Source organism: Phalacrocorax aristotelis, chromosome 10 (genome assembly GCF_949628215.1).
Source record: "Phalacrocorax aristotelis chromosome 10, bGulAri2.1, whole genome shotgun sequence".
Taxonomy (NCBI): Eukaryota; Metazoa; Chordata; class Aves; order Suliformes; family Phalacrocoracidae; genus Phalacrocorax; species Phalacrocorax aristotelis.
The window spans coordinates 25004299-25030106 of NC_134285.1; the positions used below are offsets into that span (position 1 = coordinate 25004299).

Here is a 25808-nt window from a genome sequence, read left to right on the forward strand (position 1 = left end):
AGTACCAACCATGTTTTCTACACTCGCCCTAGGGCCTAACACTCCAATCAGAGAATCACAGTCAATCTAAAAGGCTCTCAAGCCCTATGAAAGCGCTGCAAAAAGCCTGCACCCTAAGACCCGTGGCTTTCCAGTCTAAGAGTATCTAATTATATCACGTGACAGTCCAGTTCAAATTAATTCAACTTCACCCTGTACGTACATTTGTACATGACTTTCACTGCTTTTGTCACAGAAAAGTAGAAACAAGGCACTTACTGAGTAGCTACATGTCTCAAGAACGACAACACGGTTGGCAAAAGTCTCATTGTGGGCTTCAATGTGGAGGGTTCGCTCCTTCCAGTTCACTGTGTTTTTCTGGATGAAAAAAACATACTCCACTCCTGCAATCTGAGGGGGATGAAGAACCAAAAGGAGGGGCAAAAGAAGAGAAAGAGTATCTTTAGGAGCCTTTATCTCTCTGGGCCAGCCAACAAAATCCAGGACACTCTGCCCGCTAGGTTCCACTTGCCTTCTTCAGCAGCCTAGGAGCATCCACGTTCAGTTTACAGCTCCGTTCAATGATATGTATAGCTCCGTCATCACTCCTGGATTCATACAAGATTTCACTCCCCAGGAAGACTGGGATCTCTGGACATGTAGGAAAGCGCTTTTCATATGCCTGGCAGTAAAAACAAAATCAATTTCAGCTTTTGAGTAGATCAATGTTAACCCTTTCTGAATTTATTATTTCCCTTCCAGCAAGGGCCCAACAAAACAGATGCCCTTCACCTCTGAGAAAAGGGAGCCAAAGCAGGGGTTAAAGTTAAAGCAAAATAATTATGAACAGAGCTGGCATCCACTCATGTCAGTCATCAAGTTAAGCATGTCTTAACATAACTTTTCTTTCACACATGAAGTAGAAACAAAAGCCTGTTGTTAAAGAGTACTGGGAAGGGACTCATGACAACTTGAACATCAGGAACCTAATCTTTAGCTAGCAAAAACAAGCACAGCTCTGCTGATTTCTGATAGCTAAAGACTTGTCCCAGAGATAATAAAATATCAGACATATTGCCTGTATGAAGAAGCTATTTGAAAATATTGAACACTCCTGTGCCTTAAAAATGTGATGCAATAAACAGTTCTAGTTGTCCTAGACCATCAAGGGCAAGGCCACCAATTATTGGCTACTCGCTTTGCCTTGATTTATCCATTTCCAAAACAATTCTGTCCTGGTTCTGAAATCTTCCATTTTAATTAACCCACATCCCTCTAAAAAGCCTTTTATCCAAAGCTTCTTTATCAGCTCCAGCAAAAATCCAACTTTCCATGGCCCTTGCAGCAAAGTTAACTTGCATAAATGCTACCTACTGTCGCTCCTCTTTCCCTAACTTCTCCATCTCTCATTATATTGCAAGGTCTTTGCAGGATAGAACGTTTTCCTTGGATTTCTGAAAAATGCCTTGCGTGTTGAGATGCTGTTGTAAATGCGTAATTGAAGCAACACTAGCACAAGCTGCACAAGGAGCCCAGGATTCAACTACAGCTGTGACAAGAGGAGAACCCCTGCTCTTCTCACTGCACCCTGAGAGCTATACACCACTTTGGTCATCAGATTGTTTTGCTATCATTCCACAGATGAGTCTAACCTCTATGAACTGCTGCCATCTTCCCATCTTCTGTCAGACACAATCATTTTATACAGCACATAATTCTCTCACCAGTATTTATATCTTTATCTACCACAGAAGAAAATATTAATGTGATGATAGACATCAGCTCAGTTGTCAGCACACGCACAGCGCCTTGGGCATGCTCAAGGGTCGCTGCATTCTCCGTTGCCACAGCAGTTCAAAGGCTGGTTGCCCCGTATGTATTTTTGTAGCCTGGTGCTGTGGATAATACCTGCTCTTAAAATAGCTCAGGCACTTAAGGACACATTCCGTATCTCCTGCTTCTAAGACCTCTGAATGGAACAGAAGTTATTTCAGATTACCGTATTGCTCTAGCATCAGGAGGAAAGTGCAAGCAGACTACCAGCAGGAGTTCTGGCGACGAAAAAAGCACACAGGTCTTTAAATCATCCTCTCCAAGTCATTGAGTAGGGTTCTGCTTGCTTTGCTGCATTTCTTGGAGAACTTTGCTCACATCTGTGAGGCCTCTACCCATGCTTTGCTCTCCTGATCGCAACTAAACATTTTAGATAAATATAAAGCTTCCCATGGCAGTGACTGTTTCCAGCACCAATGCACCTGGCTCCACACATCAAAAGCATAGTCATTGCTTTAAGAAGCTTAATTTGTTATGACGGAAATCCATGGATGGCTGTCAGGCACTGCTGCAGGATGCTTCCAGCTATCCGCTCCTGGCATGCTGCCCTTTCCTCAAGGGTCACAGAGCATAAGGGGTGCATCCCTTGCTACCCACACTCTGATATCTGCAGTTGCCAGTGCATTAATCTTCTCAGGCAAAGTTAATACCTTCTACTTGTGCCTCTACTTGCCCTCTCGCAATCCTTCAGACTCCAAACCACCATCTAGTGCAATCTTGAGGTCAAAACCTTTACCACCTTCTCCCTTGCTAATCTTTTCTATTCTAGTGTGCATAAGCTAGAGTCCATCCAGGCCACTGAGACCACCCATTCTTAGTTATTAGTCTCAGTATTCAGGCGGGGAAAGCTGTGAACACCTTTGTAAGCCACTGGAATACTGGAACTTTTAGCAACTATTTTTCAACTGTTTGTTCCATGCCGCTCCTTGCACATGCCCTCATCACAGTTGCAAAAACTAACTGAAAACCCTACCCTGAAAGAAGGCTGCCCATTAATCCCATGACTTTGGGAAAGAGCAGCTAGTGCAGGGCCTAGACAACACCTTGAGTGCCTGAAGATCACGTGAGAATGGTACTAGGATTGTCCGTTGGCTTGACAGCAAATGACAAGTTCACATAAATACACGTAAAATCCCGCACCTCCATTCCTACAAAGAGTGCCAGGCCCTCCTCACCCTCAGCTATGCAGCACCAGATCCCTTGCTTCCTAAACTCAGGCACGGTCTCCACCACCTTGGCTCACAGCTCCAAGCAAGCAGGTAGCACCATACGTTCCAGGGCTCCACATTCAATGAGCAAGGACTAACTGTAGGAAGCAAAGGCTGAGCTAACACCTTCTATTTCTCTGGGTCAGGATTAGTGCTGGCCAAGGATTTCTTGCCCCAAGTACTCATGGCTTCTTAGAAATGTAGGAGGTGCAAAGCACCTGTGCCAAGAACATTTCAGGGAGTTTGCAGAGAAACAAGAGCTGTTCTACTAGGACAGCAAACGACAGAAACCCAGACATCCTCCAAAGGCCTCACTTCAGCAGCTTCACCAGGAGTGAAGCTATAAGTGCCTCCTTGCCACTGAAAGACTATAATCGCCAATCTGAAGCCCACATACCACCGCTGAATCCGGGTACCTCTGGCTCTGATTTGAAGATCAAGTCACTGGGATCTCAACATACAGCTGTTTGGGTTTTTTTTCTCCTCTATGTACTTGACCCAGTTGGAGACAGGCTTCCTCATAAACTGTCATTAAATCTAGCAAAACCAAGACCAGGTCAACTACTAACAGAGTACAGTCACTATTTCAGACAGCTAGACAACATCTGCAGTATGAAGAGAGGTTAGAGCAGAGAGGCATATATCTATGCACAGCCCTGGTGATATAACCAAGATAACTGCCCAAACCCATCACCTGAATAGGTGGAACATTCCATATTTGAGAAAATATCAATCTGCAAAAGGGATTTTAAGTCCTTTACTAATCTTCTTTGCACAACTCCTCTAAAAATACAGCAGCTGAAGATGCCTGAGATCATATGAAGGACAGCTGAAGCACCACGCTGCAGTCACAATAAAGTTTTACAGTTAACATGCCTTATCCTTCATCAGTGAAGAGACTGAGCTATCAGGAGAGCAATCCATCTTTTGCACCCAGCTTCCCCTTATCAAAATCAGTATCTACACACAATAGTACCTTTTTGGTCCAACAGAGAAACTGAGGGGAATCAAAGGCAGAGAAATATTTTAATTATTTTTTTCAAACCATTGCCAGTAGTTGTTATTTTCTCCTCCTCTATGATTCTGCAGAGTGAAAGATGAGCAACAGAACATCCCAGTCAAAGGAAAGGCACAGAGCACCTAATATTAGCTTGCTTTAATACTTCAGCTGCTAATCTGCCTGCATCTGCTCTTTCATCTCCTCACTGCGCTAACTCTGCGCTGACTTGTATGTACAAACTACGACCTGTCTCTCTTCTCTGACCCTTCTTCCTCAGAAAGAACAGCAGCAGTATTGTCCCACTTTTTCTTAAGTGCATACCCACAATATTGCTTTAAGACAACCTCCTTGACAACTGCAGTCTTGAACAGGATCAAATATATATACATACACATATATATACACAACAACTGAATGGCTCCATGAAGCCACTCCCTCCCTTCTAACCTCACTGGGATTAAAACGGAGAGGCAGAACCAGCTAACACTTTGTGCACCTCCTGCAAATCCTCCAGCCCAAGCAAGCCAAGACGTCAGACTGAATCCTGGCTTGGGCTCCTTTTCTAGCATGATCAGTCTCTAGTATTGACTTCACACCAGATCGGATTAATAAAATGCCCAAGCAGTGGCACAGCAGCAGGAGCTGTCTAGGCAGGCCAAAGGACTGCATACACCTGATTTAGCAAGTCAACTATCTCAACAAGCCAGTTTACATTCTTTTTTTTTCTTAAAGGTTCAGATTAACATGCTCTCTTTGCACCCAAAACAACCATTTCACATGAGCTGGTGGTTCAGGCCCACCAGTGTCCTTCCCTAAATTGAGCTGGTTTTTTCCCAGATTTCTTGCAAAAGAATTGTTGCAAAAACCAGCAAAATGTTGTGTTTTTTGTAGCGGACTGTACACATATACAAATGTCGTTTAAATCTTTGCAGTTATCTCCCTCAGACTGAAATTACACATTAAGTTTCACAAGAGACCTGGGTCAAGACAGAGGGATTTGGGATCTCTTTGAACTCACTGAGATATTTTGCTTGGAAATATAACCAATTGGATCCAGGTGCATCTAAATTGTGAAAAAAAAAATCATTTAGATACAGAAGACACCCTGTTGGAATTTAAAAAATTCCAAAAAGTAGAAAATAAATGAAAAAATTTACAAGTGAAACAACTCCTAGCTAATAAAAATTTAAAACATGCAGGAAAGTCATAACAGATATTCAAGGTTTCAGAAGCGTCAGATCTTCCTTTCACACTGAAGGGAAGACGAGGGAAGTTTGTACAAGACTGCAGTGTGTTTGCATGAACATACCACTGACATGACCTGCCCTGCTATCCCAAAGCGCCTCAGCAAACGTGCTGCAGCAACATGCATGGCAAAGTGGCCATGGAAGACTGCCATGGCACAGGGTGCTGGAAAGGGGGGCTCTCCAGCTTCACCACATAAACCCAGCTTAGCAGTAGCACAGACAAGGCTATTTTGAACTGCTTACACAGTGACCTCCACAGCCCAGTCCAAGACCCCTTAGTGCCACAGGAGCTGACAAGTGATTAAATTGCACTAAGCAATGATTATCGGTGATAGGGCTGACTATGAAATCAGTGAAGGGCACTTTGACCAGGGGTTTGCCCAGCAGTCGTCTCATTGATGATTCTGAGTGGTTTTACCTATGCTGGCCAAACATTTTATAGGGCCAACACTGTGACAGACAAAAATACCTTGTGAGAAGAGAGTCTCTGAGGACAATACAAGGAAGCCACACTTAAGTGTCCTAAATCGTTGGGCAAATACACAATAACCAGTACAAAGAAATGCATCTGTGAAGAGATTGCCCTGAAGGTCAGCCAGAATCCAAAGAACAAGTTATACAAGAATACAAATATCAAAAACAAACAAATAAAAGACATTCTGAAGCTCACAACCAGAGAAAAGGGGAAATTACCCTCCTCTACAAGCCCTCTAATTTTACCTGCTTAACCCCTTCCCCTCCAAAGCACAGAGGTCCTCTCTGAGCCCTTCAGTAGCAAGGTGTTATACATACTCACAGCACAAGTGTGTTCCTGCTCCCCACTCCAGTATAATCTCCTGTAAACTGACAATAGCTGTATCCCTGCTGTCTCCTATGCAATCCAGAGAACATGGCCAGAAGGCAGGATCTCTTACAACAGCTACTTCCATTTCTCCTCCCCAGGTTTCAATATCCTTTTCGAGCAAGTGACCTTGAAATCATTTATACAGCAGAGGCCTTAGGAGTCCAAAGTGACAGGGATGTCTATGCACTGAATTACTGCAAGAAACAAAACACCTCAAAAACCAAAGTCCCCTGCACACATCAAGGCTCCTGAATTTCTTCCAGTGCAATGTCTGCTGGGTCCTGAGTGGTTCCAGTGCTCCAACAAGAGGCAGCTTTTGTTAGATGAGCTAATTTCATACCTTAATATCCTAGAGGGAATGTTCTCCTTAGTCTTGGGACTGCAAACTGACTCCCAGGCAGCAGTTCTGGCTTTCTCCCCACACCAGTCGTCTAAGAGAAGCAATTCTTCAAGCTTCTCACTAATGCGCAGCAAACAGGCAAACTGGTTTGGATTCTCCCTATCAGCATGTAGATCCTTTAGCAAAGTAAATATACAGAGCTTGCATGATAAACACTGCTGTCCATGAAATCATGCAGAAACATACTGAGCTATTTCAGAACAGCGGTTGGCAAGAACACATTCACCTTTCTGCTCAGTAAGTGATGCTCTGAAGTGGCCGCACAGCCATCATGGCTTCACGGTTTGGTTGGTTAGCTGTGTTTAAGGTTTTCTTTTTGTATGTGTGGGTTATTTTTTTTTTAATAGTGGTAAGGCTTCCTTAGTGATGGCATCATGGAGATCTGCTGTTTCAGATTGGAGCAAGAGCACAGGAATGGAAAAACTGACTCCTGTATGATGCCAAGATGAACTGGAGAGGGATCTTAAAAAAATTATATTGTGTAGAACACATGAAGGAACTAAACTGTTATGCATGTGATGTAGACAGGAGCTGTTATAATCAATATTATGTGAATGTTACAAGGATAAGACTTCATCCTTGTGTCATCCTTGTGCTAACAGCTAAAACGCTTCAAACTTTCATGATCAGAGTTTAAATCTGGATTAACAAATGAGATTCCTCAAGGTCATGTTCCAGCCATGTGCAGTTTGCCAAGATAAAGGAAGAAAATGTACAACTCTGTTCAGATGAGCACAAAATGAAGAGGATCTCCTCTTCATTCATTCATGAAATCAAGTTTTGAGCTAAACATGTCCAGATCATCCTCTCTTTGAAAAGGGATGACAAGAAGCAAGATAAGACCCCTCATCACTTTTAAGTAGTAAGTGGATACATTTGGACTAGCTTTTGAGCAGCTCTAACAGAACCACTGAACCACCAGTTGGAAGGGACCTCAGGGATCATCTAGTCCAACCTTTCTAGGAAGAGCACAGGTTAGACAAGATGGCCCGGCACCCTGTCCAGACAAATCTTGAAGGTGTCCAACGTGGCCGAGCCAACCCCTTCCCTGGGGAGATTATTCCAATGGTTGTCTGTCCTCACTGTGAAAAACTTCCCTCTCATGTCCAGTCAGAATCTCCCCAAGAGCAACTTGTGTCCATTCCCCCTTGTCCTCTCCAAGTGACTCCGTGTAAAAAGGGAGTCTCCGTCTTCTTTATAGCTACCCCTTAAGTACTGGTACCTGGTGATGAGATCCCCTCTGAGCCTCCTTTTCTCAAGGCTGAACAACCTCAGCTCTCCCAGCCTACCCTCGTATGGCAGCTTCCAGTCCTTTGATCATCTTGGTGGCCCTTCTCTGGACCCCTTCCAGCCTGTCTACATCGTTTTTTGTATAGAGGGGACCAGAACTGTACACAGTACTCCAGGTGTGGCCTGACAAGCGCCGAGTAGAGCGGGGTAATGACTTCTTTATCTCTGCTGGCGATGTCCTTTTTGATGCAATCCAGCACCCTGTTGGCCTTCTTGGCCGCAGCAGCACACTGTTGGCTCATGTTGAGCTTCCTGTCCACCAGGACCCCCAGGTCCCTTTCCACTGAGCTGCTCTCCAGCCAGGTGGATCCCAGTCTGTGCTGCACTCCTGGATTATGTTTTCCCTGGTGCATGGTCTTACACTTATCCTTGTTGAACTTCATAAGGTTCTTGCTGGCCCACTCTTTCAGCCTATCCAGATCTTGCTGCAGAGCAGCTCTCCCTTCTGGAGTGTCTACTTCCCCACTCAACTTGGTGTCATCAGCAAACTTCATCAGGCTACACTTGATGCCATTATTCAGATCACTTATAAAGACATTGAACAACATTGGGTCCAATATTGATCCCTGGGGAACTCCACTAGTGACAGGTTGCCACTTGGAAAAGGAGTTATTTATCACCACCCTTTGGGTGTGGCCACTGCACAGGCCACTTCTCTAGGCCATAACACATTAATTTCTCCAGGAGGAAACTGTGGGGGACCGTATCAAAGGCCTTGGAGAAATCCAGGTAGACAATGTCCACTGCCCACCCCATGTCATAGAAGGCCACCAGGTTCATCAAGCACGATCTGCCTTTAGTGAAGCCATGTTGGCTTTTCCCAATCATGTGCTTCATTTGACTTGTGATGGCCCCCAGGAGGACTCGTTCCATAACTTTCCCAGGGACTGAAGTAAGGCTGATGGGCCTATAGTTACCCAGATCCTCCCTCAAGCCTTTCTTGTAGATAGGGGTAACATTTGCCTTCCTCCAGTCCTCTGGGACATCCCCCGTTCTCCACGACTTCTCAAAGATGATGGAGAGTGGCCTTGCAATGATGTCAGCCAGCTCTCTCAAAACCCTCGGGTGAATGTCGTCAGGGCCCATTCATTTGTAGGGGTCAAGCTCCTGTAGTAATTCATGTACTAACTCTTCCTTCACTGATGGTGGGTTGGTGTTTGGATCAATCAGCAATTTTCATTCCCAAAGCCTGGGAGCCAAGAGTGTTGGTAAAGACAGAGGTAAAGAAGGTGTTGAGGACCTCTGCCTTTTCAGCTTTGTTGGTGATTGACTCTCCTTTTCTGTTTAACAGTGGGCCTATGTTTTCCTTCTTTTTCTGCTTATGGTTGACATGTCTGAAGAAACCTTTCTTGTTATTTTCCACGTCTACAGCCAGTTTCAATTCGAGTTGGGCTTTTGCTTTTTCTAACTGCATCTCTGCACGCTCTGGCAGTGCCCTTGTAGATCTCGATGGATAATCCTCCACTTCTCCATCTCTTCTCCACATTCAGGTGTTTTCAGATTATGGCCTTCTAGGAAAAAGTAATAATTTAGTCTTGTAGTCTCTCCTACTACTTAGTCTAACTGCTGAAGGGAACCACAGGGTGTGCATATGTATTCACCAGACACAGGAATCATTTGCTTTGTAATCACCAGAACAAATACTAGTCTCTTCCTAGCCAGAGAAGTGCAAAATAACCTACCCGTGGAACAACTGGGAGCAGGGAGGGATCAAATGGATATTTGGGGTATGGAAGCGCACTGAAGTTAGGGAAAAGATAACTTCATTTTAAAGAGGTGCAGAGCATCTGCCAAGTAGCAGAAAGTCTTTTGGGCCTGAGAAAAACCACTTCTGCTGGAAAGAAGAAAAACATTGGCCAGCAAGAAGTCCACTGGACCACAGTACCCAGGCTGCAAACATTGACCCAGTGTTATCTCTCCTGGACTACAGCCAATAATTTGCCTAATTTCTTCAGATTTCAGTGAAAGAAACAATTCAGGGAACAGCAGCTGTCTATTACAATACAGGCACAACTGAGTGACACAGCAAACCTACTAAAACCAGGACATGCACTGCAGCTGCACAAAGCTAACTCAGGAAACTACCAATGTGCACGACCTCCTGTCTGAGAAGAAACAATACCCCATTCAAGCTATTCTGCTATAGCATTCTCCTCTTATGAAAGAAGAAACTCGGTGGTGGAGCAGTTCAAGTCAAAAACAGCACAACGCATTGACCTTTACAAATAGCTATGGAAGCAATGACTTATCCAGGAACCATTGCTAACTGGTTGGATACAGCTGCTTTAGCCCACTGTGGAAAGAGACAGATACACTGAAATGGGAAGGCAAGGCAGCAGGCATCTCAGATGATTTAATTTCCTTCTGTGACAAGGTTATCCACCTAGTTGACTACGGGAAGCCAGTCAATGTGATCTTTTTGTATTTCAGTAAAGCTTTCAATACTGTCTCTCACACTAGTCTCCTGGACAAAGTGTCCAGCATACAGCTGGACAGACACATAATGCAGTGGGTGAGCAATTGGCTGATGGGTCGGGCCCAAAGGGTTATAGTAAATGGGGTTATATTGGGCTAGGGGCCAGTCACTAGTGGGGTTCCACAGGGATCCATCTTGGGGCTAGTACTCTCTAATCTCTTCGTAAATGACTTGGATGCAGGACTGGAAGGAATACTAATTAAGTTTGCTGGTGACACAAAACTGGGAGGTGGTGTTGGTGCTCTTGAGGGCAGAGAGGCCCTGCAGAGGGATCTGGACAGACCGGAGAGCTGGGCAATCACCAGCTGTATGAAGTTTAACAAGGGCAAGTGCCAGATTTTGCACCTGGGGCATGGCAACCCTGGATGTGTGCACAGACTGGGGAACGAGAGGCTGGAGAGCAGCTCAGCAGAGAGGCACCTGGGGGTTCTGGTCAACAGCAAGCTGTATGTGAGCCAATAGTGTGCCCCGGCAGCCAAGAGGGCCAACGGTGTCCTGGGGTGCATCAAGCACTGCATTGCAGCCGGTCAAGGGAGGTGGTTGTCCCGCTCTGCTCTGCACTGGTGTGGCCTCACCTTAAGTGCTCTGTGCAGTTGTGGGCACCACAGAACATTAAGGATATAAAGCTACTAGAGAGTGTCCAGAGAAGGGCCACGGAGTTGGTGAAGGGTTTAGAAGAGAAACCGTACAAGGAGCAGCTAAAGTCACTTGGTTTGTTCAGCCTGGAGAAGAGGAGACTGAGGGGAGACCTCATTGTGGTCTGCAGCTTCCTCACAAGGGGAGGAAGAGGGGCAGGTGCTGATCTCTTCTCTCCAGTGACCAACGATAGGACCTGAGGGAATGGCAGGAAGATGTGCCAGGGGAGGTTTAGGTTGGGTATTAGGAAAAGGTTCTTCACCGAGAGGGTGGTAGAGGACTGGAACGGGCTCCCCAGGGATGTAGTCATAGCACCAAGCCTGACAATATTCAAGAAGCACTTGGACAATGCTCTCAGAGACATGGTGTGAATTTTTGGGTTGTCCTGTGCAGGGACAGGAGTTGGACTTGATGATCCTTGCAGGTCCCTTCCAATTCAGACCATTCTATGATTCTATGACTAACACCTTAAAGAGCAAAACACAGCAATCAAGTGTCACATCACACACTTACTGCTCAGTGAACCACCCCAAAAATCAAAAAGGCTGGCTTACAAAGTAATGCCTAGTTGGAAGGACAAGCTGCCGTTGCTAGAAGCTGTGTGAGAATTTATACGAATTGGCCATAATTAAGGGTCAAACTTGGGCAGGTCACTGTGCTTAGCCATTAAAAAAAAATACATGCTGCTTGAGATGTAACAACTGATGATGTTTCTAAATTTTCTTACCTCTTTTAGGCCCTGCTCAAGAGCTTATTATTTGCCTTCTGCACCTACACATTCAGTGAAAGAGAGGTCTTTTAGGCACTGCTGGAGTACAAGATGATGGTGATACCTCCAGCTACATTGTGTCTCCTTATGCTACGCTGCAGTGCCACTGAACTATACCTTACTTTTGAGCTCATCCATTCCAGCACTAGACTGCACTGGTCAGATTAAGCTTAAGGCACGGGTCATACTTCAAGAAAATAAGACTCCATGTTGCAGCTGGAGAAGGTGATTAAAGAAAACAGGGACTACCCTGTACAGACTCTCTGAATTACTGCAAATCTTCTCTCCAATCCACACACAGTGTCAGCACCATCCACTCCTAAACCATTCTTGCCCAGCAAGTGGAGTCTTACCAGCCGCAAAGCAAAGCTATCAGAGAGACTTGCATGATCCCGAAGAGACATGCTAAGCAGACCATAAGTTGCCAGCAGTTCTCCATAACTCTGAATAAGCAGTTCTTCCATCCACTTCAACAGCTCTGGTAAACAGCACTCACCAAACATTTTCTACTCGCTTGAGTGGAAACGTCCCACACCATAATCTCAAGAGAAATGTCAGCTCTTTGCTCAGCCTGACTATTGCTCACTCTCAACCTGCTTAATACCAGGAGGAGGTGGTGGCAGGGCACAGGGACTGAACACATGAATACAGCTGTGAAGAATCATCCCAACTGACACAGAGATCATTACTTTCAGACTCTTGTTGCCAAATGCTTCTCGGCAGTAAGATGGGATATTTATAGTGTATCTTGACAGTACTGTACCAAACCATCAAGTCACACTGAAGCATCGTGTCTTGAGTCAACACTAGATCATCTGTAAGGGGATAAATGTTAACTCAGTAGCTTCTGACAGTCACAACAAACTTACCTTCAAAACATGGCAAAATACGTAACAACCCTACCGGAGAGAGCAGATTCTGTTTTGCAGGGGAGTATCTATTTCTTAACTACTGCTTAGATTACCATCAGGACACTTAATGTCATGTGTGACATGGGTTGAACACCAAAGAGTAACTATTTTAAAACATTTTCCCCCTTTCACATTGATTCTCTTCCAATCTTTAGGGTACTGCCAACCAGAAATACCACTTCAGACAGTATCTGAAAACTGTATCATTATCTACATCAGAAGAGCTCCAAAGGAGCTGTCAAGCACCAGGCTACAGGCTGCAAAGCTCTACCCTGTGTCATCTGTAGCTGTCCAAGAACACAGCGGGTAGCAGGCCTCTGCAGGAACCTCTTCTCTGGCACTCATGCAGATGCTGCGCTTAGAGCTCCCCCCCAGTCTCTTTGGCTGCTCTGTACAGGCCTCTGATCAGCTGCACCATCGCTGCTGCTTCAGAGGGATCCCAGCTGCCAGAAACCACTCCACTCTCCCTGCAGCAAGTGCTCTTCTGGTTCCAGAGTTCACACTTGAAAGCAGAGGCTGTGAACCAGCATCCAATATTTTATTTAAGATTCTATGTTTTGTATTTAAAACCAGACTGTGATGATACTAGAACACTGACAACAACTTGGAGCTGCAGACGGGGATTTTCCAGTCTGTAATTACAATCCAGTATATACAAAAGGTCAAAAATATATTCTGTGGTGTATCTGTGCTGTAGGTACTGTAAGATATCGCACTGTTGATAGCTGACCTAGACAGCCAGTCTGCACATCTTAGCAGCAAGACAGCAGCAGCTTTTCTGAGGCCTGGATAGGCTGTGAGCACACACATTGAGCTTGTCACTCTAAACAAACCCACAGAACTAATGTGATCCTTGCTAGACATCAGTCTGCTGGTGCATTGTGCTGCTTTCACACACTATTTTATCTGTTACCAATGCATACCGCAAGCTGTTTGGGCCACACCGTGGCACCTACCCATCAAAAGAGGGCTCAGAGGTTCTGTTGCAAAAGCATCACCACATTAGCCAGTGAAACATTGAATCCTTTAAGACACCACAGCATTAGAGAGGACAGCATGCATGCTATATCAGGATTTAAGCAGTCTCTTTATATACTCAGTGTGCAAAATGCAACAGGAAAAAGTAATTAAATAAAGCTCCTTAAAGATCTAACATCTTTAACACAATGCATGTTGATGCTGAAAAGGCACAAAAAAAATGTGAAAGGGTGCATGGAAAGCAATTCTAGCTTCCATATTCAGTCCAATTCTAGCACCAGAATCTCAGTATTCAGAGTTTCTCCTCCTGCAGCTAAACCTGACAGTTAAAATAGCAAGGAGCCGCTTTTGAGTAGACTGCACGTACAAGCCTCCCAACACTGTTGGCACAAAAGATTGTTGGGACAATTATGAAATAAGTGATACATTTTGATTTTAGTCGTGCTGGATGTTTGACTCTTGTATGTAACTGTGGGCCACAACCTCAACCACTGTAAATGAGCAAAGCTTCAGTGGTTGCAAAACAGCTTTGCCAGTGTGCAAATAGCCAATATAGTCAGGGCTGATCTGCTTGTGGATTATTCAGGGACAAGAGTGAGGACCCCTGCCAAATCCAGTGACTACCATCAGACTGCTTCAGCAAGGTCAGGCATGTGAAAAAGACATCTCACACAGGGACCACAGATGTTTGATTTTGATTGGCTACAACCCTGTGTTACAGGATGAGAGAGTAAAGATGATGGAGAAGGAATACTTTCTGCTGCTTGCTCCACATGAAATAATTTCTGACTCTAAACCTGCAACATCTGTAGCCTGAACTAAATTTGCCACCCAGCTTGTTAGCGACCCCGACACTCAAACTATATTGAGAAGAAACAGAAGTATACAGCGTTACTTTCTCACTCTATCTTACCTGAAAAATAAAGAGCTCCAGATCAACTAAACACAAAGAACACTAAATTGCCACTAAAGCTAGAAAAAGACAGTCACCGAGCTGCTTGGAAGTACAGGTGGCAGGCCAGGACCCCAGATGACAAAGCTTTCACTTGCAGATGCAGGCAGGGAAATCACGAGCTGCCACCTAACAGATCTATTAGAGAGTCTGAGTGATGCCCAAGATAAGAAATACCTGTATACCACACACGCACCCAAAGAACAACCATCCCCCATCCCAAACTAACATTGCACGTAGCAGAAGCATGCTAGAATGAAGAGTACCGCTCAACCAGCACAGTGAGAAACATATACCACTGCTGTCCATGCATGTATTTTCAAGAGATCGGGCTCTCAGCTGCTCATTTATGTGTCAACACATGCCGTGGGCAGTACCAAGAAATGAGGTCAAGCAGAAGGAAGCACTGACTCACATTGTGCACATGTGAGGCTCCAGAGCAGTTTGGTCTTGAGCGCAAAGTACAACTGGTACGCACAACAAGAGCTGATGCCATTGCAAACTTCCAAATGCTTGATCTTTGTTCTGTCTTTTCAAAACCGTGACATACTTTTAGGTAACAGTAGTAAACTACTCAAAGGCTGCAAACATAACACAGATATCCTGTATGCAGTAAGCTTAAATGTCAAGTTACATATATATATTTTCACATATACATAGAGCTTTTTAGCTTTTAATTAAACCCAGACTTTAACCTGTGTTTTGCAGAGCTTTTGTTTCATATAAAAGCTAGAATCTCAAATTGCAAAGTGATAAAGGTTTGGTTCAAGGTGTAAAACCTGCAAGCAGAACATTCCCCTTTTCAGGATCTGCATCCTTCACCATTCCCTTGGCAGCAGGGTATGCAGAAAGACCCCTCGTTTGCAGCAGAAACCACAAATTGCTACTAGTAGCAGTAAGAGCTGAACGTGAAGTGCATTGTAAATGCAGCAAAGGGATCAAACGACTGACAGAAATGCCACCATGAAGTTTCTCACTTACACCACTACTGCAGCAACTCAAACTGAACATCAAGTATGGAAGACGGTGCAAGAGTTCCTGAGGGATATTTCAGTTTTGTAGCATTAGGAAACACCCCTAAGCAAAATTAGTGTATACTACAAAGTACGCAAAAATGGTAGATGTCAAATGCAGGTGTGAAGGGCTGAGTGCACTACTAAAATTAATGGGAATAAGACCCCCCACTACTTTCAAAGCTAGAACTATCTAATCTAACCTAATAATTCACTGGCAACAAACAGTATCAAAAAAATGCCAACTCTTAGCTCAATTTCCTGTACAATTTTGCATTTTGGACTTGCTCACCCAAATCACATTTTCATCTCCACGCATCAGAGAGGGCTCACAACAATTTATATCATCCAGAGTAAGTCATCACTCATGAGCTCTGTGGGAGAAATACCTCTCCTTCCGGATTTTTCCCTCTAACATTTTAGTGAAAAACTTTTAGCTTTAAAACTACAGCTACTATACACAGAAAACTAAAAGTTTATACTTGCGGACTTTCTTAGCTGTAAAATAAAATGAGGAGACAAACAATTTCAGGCCTGCCGATCTAATTGAAGAGAAGACGAGATCAGGCCCAGAGAGGCCTGGACAATCTATTTGAGCAAAAGGCTCCATTTAAAAGGAGGAACAAAACAAACCAGAGAGATAAATGGAAAGGAAAAACATAACAAGATAAAGAGTAACAAATGTCAAGGTTCTTTTCAATTTTAAGGTAAAAAGTTGTCAGGCACGTGTTATAATATGAAGTGTAAGATTTGTGATCCTTTAATGCAAGTGCAGATTAGGAACAAAGCAGGTGAAAAACAACTACTGTAAATTTGAACACATGTGGGAAGATTGGCCTTTGTTGAAATATTTTTAGAACGGAGGACTCTTCTAGCAAGAAAAAATTCAAAGCTCCTGAATGACCAGAAGAGACTTGGTAAGCTGATTCCTTTTTACTTCATCAGATGCACAGGACTGGCAAAGAGGGCAAGAAGGGGAATGCGGTCCTCCTTCCAAGGGCTTGGAAGATACTTCAAATCTACTGTCTACACATGCCAGAACACAAGCTGCAGAAGTATTAGTAAGCAACAGAGTGTAAATCCATACACAATTATCCAGAGACACAAAATAACAAAGGTATTAACAGTAAAAGCATCAGCTCATCTGTCAAGCAGATCCCCGTGCTGTCTAGAGGATGAGCTGCACACACATGCACTCTGTATAAATCCAAGGAAGATAAATTGTGTCCCTGATGGTAGGACTCAACAAAAGGCATGGGAAACACTAGTGTTTGAGCAAGGCCAGGAAGCGATGAATCATTTGCCTCGTTTGGCTATGATAATCCTATTTCTCAGACCCTCCCACCTGAACAAAGCACAGGCACTGTTTTCCGTAGTGGCGTCCAAACGTCTGAGGTTCTGGAGGAAAAATACTTCTAACAAACACTACTTACCTCATGACACAGCCTGAGCAGACCACAGGAAGTATGATCCTCCTCATTACACAGATGAAAAATCAAGCACAAGTGCATCAGGCTGAAGGGTGCGTAGACACCCATAAAGTAAAGAGGTGGCTTGAGGTCACCCACACACCACCTGCTTTCCTATCGTTAACCACAGTATGAGACCTCAGCACTCCAAAGGTTCATACAAAGCATTTGAGGGGATAAGATGAAAGCAACTGAATATCAGGTTCCCAGCACTGAGGAAGCTGTTGTCAGATTCATGTTGAAGCAGATTAACAGCAGTGCCACGTGCTGAGGAGCAAGACACTTCACTGTACACCCACTCTCCCTGCAAAACTTCCAGCAACTGACAGCTAGAACCTGACAGCTCTGCAAAATCTGCACTGCCTCCACACAAATGGGAGGCTCCATCTGAACATACCAAACACAATAACAAAGCCTGCACCCAGCTCAGCCAGCGTGGACTGGCACTAGATTGAAACACTACTTTATAATGCCAGTCTTCATAATAAAGCAGATCCTGTTGTGAACACATGATTTTCACAGGACATTAGAGTGGGACTAAGGGGTCTATATTCAGCTCCCTACTCCACTACACAGTCCTTTGGGTGACCCTGGACAAGTAACTTGATCTTCATAAGAAAGAGGCCTAATAGCTTTGCTAAGGTAATGGGAATTTGAGTTTGCTGAACACCTAAAGGATGACATTTACAATCCCAGCCCTGAAATCCCAGGGAATTTTAAGTTGTCATGTTGAAAAACTGAAAGCAAACTAAACCACTTGAAAAATAAACCCATCAAACCCTGGCCTTTAGGCATTCTGATAACAAGCTTACAAAGGATTTGTCTAGAGGCAGCCCTCCTATATTAGCAGCCAATCTATCAACAGGCATCTGGTGTTAGGTTTATCCTGCTAATACAGACAAGAGGAATGCTGAGAGGTATTATTAGAGCAAAGACTACCAGTATCTTCATAACAAGTATGGGTGTGTCATTCTAATACAGGATGCCCTGAGAGAACAAAGAACACAGCCAGAAAAGTTTGCTACCACAAACATCAGCCCCTGAGCAGTTGGGGCGATTCTACAGTGCATTACTGGCTTAGCTGTTAACAGACACAGCAAACCTGGATAAGACTGGAAAGAGGGAAAAGAGGGAGGGGCAGGAAATTGGGGCGGGAGCCCAACTGTCAAAGAGAAAGTGTTTATTTTGATAATCAGAGAGCATTGAAGTGCACAGCACCTGCTCGCAGCTGAGAAACTGCTGCTGCCTTTGGGGTCCATTATTCCCATTTAGGACCAAACACTCAATCTGTCCCCTGGTTTTAATGATGGAAATAGAAGATTGAAGACTGTCTTGGATAAAACAAATCTTATGGCACTTATTTCCCAGGAATCGAGAAAAGGCAACATTGTCAAGAGGAACACAATATATTGCATCAGGCTCTCCCTTCCATCTATGGGAATGATTTCAGCTACCTGAAATGGCTATAGCTTTCCATCTTCATTTCTGATCCCTAATAGATCAAAAAAACTGGCATCCTTTTTCAGCAGGGAAGAGAGACAACAAAGAAAGCAGCAGGCTAAAAGTGGCAAATACCAAGTCCTGGGAATCCCTAGAGCAGACTGAAATGCCCAACAGATTACAAAGCAAAGCCTTGCAAGAGTCTATAAGCAAGCATCTCATATAAATGCCCAAATGCTCAGTGCTGCCCTTGAAATGCAAACAGCAAACCTTTCAGAAGGATATTTGAGTCAGACCTTGAAGAGCAGTGACAAAGTCCAGAATATCACAAATACCTTTAAACTCTAAGGAAGCTGCCACAGTCACATTAGCAGCATCTGTATCATTAACAAATGAACTTCAATTACAGCCCTCAATCAAGCCCCTTATGGATATCACAAAATTTGGAGAGATCTCCAAACATTTCAATAACAGGGTGAACAGGGAAGAATGACACAGAAGAATTTTTCCAGATGTCCAGGTTTTAACCAAAAAGCTCAGTATGATTTAGAATCGAATTCTAGACACATACATCCTACAATACTGACTGGGATCAGACCTAAAGAGATTCTAAACTGAATGGCATTTGGCGATAAGGCAGAGACGGTGTCTGGCCACAGACTGGCCCTGCCTACCTGAATGTCACAATTTTGTCCTTCCTTGTGAAAGATTAATTACAGGAGGGTCGGTTTTGTTAGGTTTTTTTCCCCCTCTAATGACTAAACTGCCTCTCTTGAAATACTGAGATGTTGATTCTTATTTTTTATGGAAAACTGAAGAAAGGACAAAAAGATGATGAGAGCTAAACCTCTGTTCCCACAACGTACCCATAAGATTGTCAAAGACATGCTAGCCAAAACCGCAGCCTCCCACCTCCCACTGGCCTGAGGCTGCAGGCCTTAGCAGCCGGAAAAGTAAAAGTGCTGAGTATTACTCACTGCCATGACGAGCTCAAAAGGATATTTGTAGACTCGAACTGGGGACTGGTATTTCTGCACCATTTTTACTACACACCTGTAATAGAAAGAAATTGGGAGAATTTTAGATCCAATTTTACACCAAACTCCATAATACATTTTAGCAATTTTCAGACCTTACCAGAAGCCTTAACTCTTTCTCACAAAGCAAGAGGAGACATTATGTAGGATCTCTTGCCCAGCATCGCTTAGCGAGTCAGTGGCAGAGACAGAACAAAAGGCAGGTCTCTGCAGTCCTAGCCCAGTGCACACGGTAGCATCCTTTGCTGCTTCCCAACACTCCTGCAGTAAACTCAACTTAGAGCTCCGACAAAACTCGCAATAATTAAGGCACAAATCAGACACGTGAAGCCAGAATCAACTGTACTCTGGAGGAGCTTGTCAAAGGAGTCTTGCAAAGCTTAAATGGTGATTCTTCCCCCCACCCCCCTTTTCTGCATTACATTTGTAATCATTATGCAAAATCCCCCTTGTTGAAAGCTTCCACAGCTTCCCATACCTTGGTGTTTTAAATGCTTTTTGTGCAAAGTAGCATTCAGCTGTTTTAACCCACTAAAACAAAGGAAAAAGAATCAGTACGCTTAAAGAACATGCCTGATGCTAAGCTAGCAATCACATCCCACTGACTGGATGCCCACTGCTTCCAGCTGAACTAAGGAAATAACTGCATGCAGTGGAAACAATTCAGTTCTCAGCATTTCATTTCTCCTAGCCACCTCTCACTGTTCTCATCAGGATTCTTCCCTCATACTCTCGCTGGGGTTTTAACCCTCAAACATGCATCAATAACCAGCATCCCAAGGAAGTACATCAGCCTAATAACCTTCTTTTTAAAGGTTTCTTTCTGCAATTCCTTTTGGTTCCTTTATATCACTCCCATTAATACCATCTACAAACATCAGAAACACAAAAGACTGGACAGCTGTTTTGAGACACTATGCTGATTCCACCCCACTCAGATTCCACCACTGAGCAGACACAGCCCTTGGCAACATGACGCAGTGTAGCACTGAACTCAGTTAGAGCATTAAGACAACTTATCCCTGACATTTTAAGCCCAAAAATTGAGGCGAAACAGGAATTAAAAGGCAAACAGCAATTTTCTCCCTCAGACAGACTGCTGCAAAATACCATTACACAGTACAATCTAAGCAAGAGAGAGGGGAAAAGCGACTTTTAAAAGTTTGAGTACCTGAGAACAGGGAATGTTTGTAGAAGTAGTGTCTCACAATCAGACAGCTCCTCTGCAGAGGATCACGTTACCCAAGGAGCAACATTCAGGACTTGCTGGGTCTCTAGGAATCTTACTGGTACTAAAAAGCCAGTCCACACAGAACAGGTAAATGCGGAGAGAATACATCAGCAGAGCATCCAACTCAAACTGAAGTGAGTGGTGCAGAGGCAAGCAAACACCCAGGAAGCCTAGGCTGCTATCATGTATCAGATACCCGAGCCAAGAGACGCAGGGCACCTTGTAACGCAACGCTGTAATATGATTATGCAAGCGCAATACCTAGGCTGTGTGGGAACCTTCTGAGTAAGTGCAAATATAGCAAGAGAAGCCTTGTTAAATTTATTTAGCTGTGATCTTGCTCCCTGTTCTGACCTCGTTTGCTAAACCAGGAATTCCTGCACCTCTGTAGGAGGGGGTCAGGGACTTCCACAGGAGGAAGTCTCAGGACAGGCCACTCAGTCTAGAATCACCCACAGCCCAGAAATAACGTCACCAGCAACAGTATGACAAGGCGGCACAAGCTGTAGCTCAACAGCCTTAGGCATGCTGCTTGGACAGGTCTGTTGCTCCCTAGCAGCTGCAATACCCTGTTGCCACAGGTTTACTGCCCTGTATTTGCCTAGTTGGGGGATGTTTGAGAAAAAGAGCCTGTGACTATTACATGCATGGGAAGCTGTGGAAGAAAGACAGCTGATAACTCACACCTGCCCTAGAAACCTTTCATACCTTGGGGAAAGTATGGTGGCAGACCTTCTATGCCCTCTCCTCAAAACAGAGCTGCAAGACAATCATTCTGCTTCTCAAAGCAAGAGGGACTCCAGCTATAACTCCTGGAAAAAGAAAAATCAGAAGAGGCAGTCAAAGGTGCAACCCAGTGCACACAGATACAGAGAGAGGATTAGCACTGATGATGACATAAGATTTTCAGGTGTTACCACTGGGCGGCTGGGCCACGTTAGCTAAAGACATGCATCCTCACAGGGCTTTAGAATCAAAAAGACAATCATGTTTTTAAAGTCATGTCATGTATTCCACTCAAATTATAAACAGTTAGATTCAACCACTTCATAAAGAAAACCAGAAAGAAACTCCACAACTACAGAATATGTCTGCTTCTTAGACATCCAGCATACCACTTCAGCCTCCACAGTGGCCCAGGCTACCTGCTCTACTTCATATTTGCATCTGGCTAAAAGCACACATTAGGAAACAGCTCAGCTGAAGAGCAGTGACTCACTAAACTGCAGCTTGATCACTTAGAAACCCCAATCCACAGCTAGAGACAGACCCACAGCCATCCACTGGGTAACACCATTTCAGCTGGCCAAGCCCAGTGCAGTTCACAAAAATTCAGAGAGGCTGGAGCCATCAGTGCATTGAAGCAACATACCTAGCTAATAATTGCCTTAACCATCCCAATTAGATATTAAAGTGTTTCAATTATCACACACCTGAACAGAGGAAACAGCAGCAGCTACATTTCGTAAAGCATCCCATGACACACTGACAGCAGTGCCAACAGCACAGAGACTCAACGGCCTGCAGCTCCCTGCAGAGTCCAGCTGGCCTGTGTACTGCCTTTTGCTACAGCCCATACAGCACTTCACAGATGAACCAAACCCTCAAAGGCAGAGAGTTAATTATAAGCTTGAGATATACCCACTGGCACTGTACCAGGGGAAGGAGGGCATGGAAGGGGGCATGAAATGGAAGGATGTGAACCCCTGATAGCACTCTTATTTCCCTGCTGTAACTTCAGTAGCATTCCAGAGAAATGACAAATTCTTAACAAGAAGTGGCATACATACAGCATGCAAAGCTACCACTACACATTAGCCAAGCTGGAAGACTGGGAGAGCTCCCATGAGGAATGCACATCACTACACACACAGCAAAGGGAAGAGAGGCAGTGATGTTAACTATATCTTTCCATTGTGTTTAGAATCATCCACTATGTACCTACACAATTTCCCACATGCTCAACTTTTTAGTCTACTACTTGTAGGAAAGGCTTACTTGACAGAATACAGCCAGATGGTTGGAAATCAGAAATTAAGTTTATATATTAAATATACATAAAGGCCTGAATGGAAGCCCCCAAGCCCTGCTTCACATCCAGGCTAGTATGAACTCATGCAACTCTTTCCACATTAGAGCTGCCTGTTGGATGGTGGAACTGGGCAGCAAGTGACTTTATTAACTTCTCTCACCTGTGGTGGCTTCTTTCTAGCTGGAAGAGAACTGAGAATTTTGTTTTGTTTTGTTTTTGATAAAGAACTGCTGAAAACAGCAGAACTCCAGACTTCCTCAAATACTATTACAACATGTGAAAGCCAGCTGTGGCACCCAGCTGAGTTGATATTTCTAGTTAGAAAAAGGGGGATTCTGCAGGGCTGTAGTCTTTCCTCCCCCCTTCTAGAGTAAGGTAGAGAAAGAAGTGTGTGACATTTCCTCTGCCTGAAATGCCTTTTGCTTAGGTAGATGTGGATACAGTAGCTGATGCTTTACACATGTAATAATAAGATGGTACCAAGCCATGGGATATTTGTTAGAGCTCTTTCACATAAGATCTTGAAAAAAAGCCTTTCATAGTTTCATATAAGGAAGGCTCAGAGGGGAGCGGTGCCAGCATAAGCCATTACTATCTTTTAGAGGCATACATCTCCTCAGGCAGGACTTCATCTTACCCCTGGAGAAACACCTACGGTGCAGGGGCGAAGCAGTGCGAGGGCTGCAAGCCAGCACGCTGCTGCAGAGCCGGGCCACCACTCTCTATACCTTGCAGAGATGCTTGGAGTCCCTCTGCACTTTACAATCAAAGGCAAGCAACACAAACATTCACAGAACGTTCACACACTCTTTACAACACAATAAGGAACAGTCTCTTTGGCTGAGAGGGGAAGAAAAAGGAACAGGGTACAGCATTCTGCTCTCAAAGCCTTGTAAAGATAGCAGTGTCTTCCATGTATACATCAAAATAAGCTTCATGCCTTAATACTTCTACACCTTCATCTCATAAATTAATTTTCTCAAAGAGCCACCATTGACCTTCTATGCACAGCTACATACTAAATCCCTGGTACCTGCCAACCTGCAGCACTAGATAAGCTTTCTTGAAGCAAAGCTCCTCATTCCACACCTTACTACTCCATAGGAAGCCATACTACGCCATTTCATCCATCAACACTACAGTCAGTAGTTCAGTAGTCAAATTCAGTTTAAAAATTGAGACATGCTTCAGTTTAACACCTACAACAAGAGTAAGTCCAGTCACCAGGTCCCTTGACAGTGCAACAAAGTGCCAGCATAGAACTGTTTCACCTTGCCCTGAGGAAAGTTTGCGTCATATTTTCCCCAAGCACAGGCATGGGGTACACCAGCACGCTCATTAGCCCCACCAGACAAGAGGTGCTGTCAGCACAACCCCGTTCTCACTGTCTGCAAGGCAATTTTACTACTTGAGGGAGTTAAGCCAAGTGACCCAGAGAACAGCACATGCTTGGTTTAACCCTGCCCTAAAGTCAGTGGGGTTTTTATATACAAGCTAACCCAAACACATCAATACATTTAGTAGCAACTTACGCAGGGTCAGCCTTTGAGTTTACAAGCACTTCAGGGCTGGGGTTTTTTGGTGTCTTTTTTTAATTTATTTTTTAAACTTAAAGGCCCAGACAGAGCTCAGCAGACAGAGTGCCACGCTCTGTGGAGTGACACCAGCAGCCAGGCTGTCACTTGCCCCAAAAGGAGCTGGGGTCCCTTTGCTGCCCCCTCGCATTCACAGGCAAGCCCGCTCTGAAGCAAACTCACCACCAGCCTTCAGCAAGAGGAGACCAAACGTTTATCCAACTTCCTCTAAGCAGGACAGAAATCAGCAAAGTTTAGAACCGTTGAGGTTTGTTGGGTTTTTTTTAAGTCAATCTGAAGCGATCCTCAATGAGCTTGAGCCTGCCGCTCACTGCCGCCCGGGTTTTCACCCGCTCCCGCCCTAATCCCCGCAGGATTATGACTAAAACGTCCCTCTCAGCTGCGCCTAGCCGCACGGATAACGGCTCCCGGCACCCCCCAGCACACACACACGCACCCACCGGTACCCCCCGCTCCGCGAAGGAGCGGCCCCTCCGCCCGCCGCGCCGGGAGGAGCCCCGCGCCCCCTCCTTCGCCCGCCCCGAGGGACCCCGGAGAAAAGAGGGGGAGCCCAGTACAGCCGGCTGGCTGGCTGGCTGGCTGGCTGGCTGGGTCCCGCCCGCCCCACGCCTCCTCACCGAGGGCTCGGCGGAGCCCGGCCGGGCCCATACCGAGCGCAGCGGCTCCGACCGGGCCCCGGTCGCGCTGTCGCTACGCCGCGCCGCGCCGCCGGCTCCACGCCCCGCTTCAACCGCCGCGCGCGGCGGCCCCACCCCGCCGCCGGCCGGGCCCGGCCCCGCCCCACGCCGCGCCGCGCCGCGAGCGCTGTCCATTGTGCTGCGGAGTGGGCGGGGCGCGGGGGGCGATGGCCCCGCCCCGCCGCACGTGCACCGCCCGCCGCCATTCCACTGCGCGGGGCGGAGGCGCGGCCCCGGCAAAGCAGGGCTGGTCCCCGCTAGGCGGGGTTTTACCACGGGTTTTACTGCAGGGTTTCCTGCTGCCTGTCCGTTAGGTTGCTGCCAGGGGCCTGGCACAGCAGGCCAAACCGGGGTAACTCATAATCTGTAGAAGGCTTTACCTTAACAACTGTTCTCTGCCTTAAAAGAGGGGGTGTGCATGGACGTGAGCCCATCCCAGCCTGCAGGCTGAGCTTCCCTGACTGGCATCAACCCTCCAGGAGGAGGAACCCACTCAGGGCCTGGGCTGGAGGAGGCAGAGCCACAACTTCTAAGCAAGGACAACACCTGTTTGTCACGGAGAAGAGCTGAGATACCTACTCGCCTCGTTGTCAATAACTAAAGGGTTAAACTTGCAGCTTGAGCCATTATTAACCTCAATCCACATCCTAAGAAATACAAATGACTCAATGAGCCAACTTGTGAAAGGAATTCAAGGTCCACTAGCTGAGAAACTTCAAGGACCAATAACAGAAAGAAACCCTCTCCCCCAAGGAAGAGCGAGGGATGCCTCAACCATGAAACAATGACGG

At 45.3% G+C, this 25808-nt stretch overlaps 1 protein-coding gene across 4 annotated transcripts in view; it reads right to left on the minus strand.

Annotated features, from left to right (window-relative positions):
• The window catches only part of SEC14L5 (SEC14 like lipid binding 5), a 41669-nt gene extending 16580 nt beyond the window's left edge, over positions 1-25089 (minus strand). Inside the window, exons 1-5 of one of the 4 annotated variants that reach the window (XM_075105922.1) lie at positions 24958-25075; positions 21422-21525; positions 19423-19498; positions 512-661; positions 259-390 (exon numbers count right to left, since the gene is read on the minus strand). In XM_075105922.1, coding sequence (XP_074962023.1) covers positions 259-390; positions 512-661; positions 19423-19485 — 345 coding nt within the window. In that variant the 5' untranslated portion in view covers positions 19486-19498; positions 21422-21525; positions 24958-25075. Of the gene's footprint in view, positions 1-258; positions 391-511; positions 662-19422; positions 19499-20653; positions 20770-21421; positions 21526-24957 lie in introns of those variants that run through there. The other 3 variants (XM_075105926.1, XM_075105923.1, XM_075105925.1) reach the window with 3 other exon arrangements.
• Between the last annotated feature and the right edge of the window lie 719 nt (positions 25090-25808).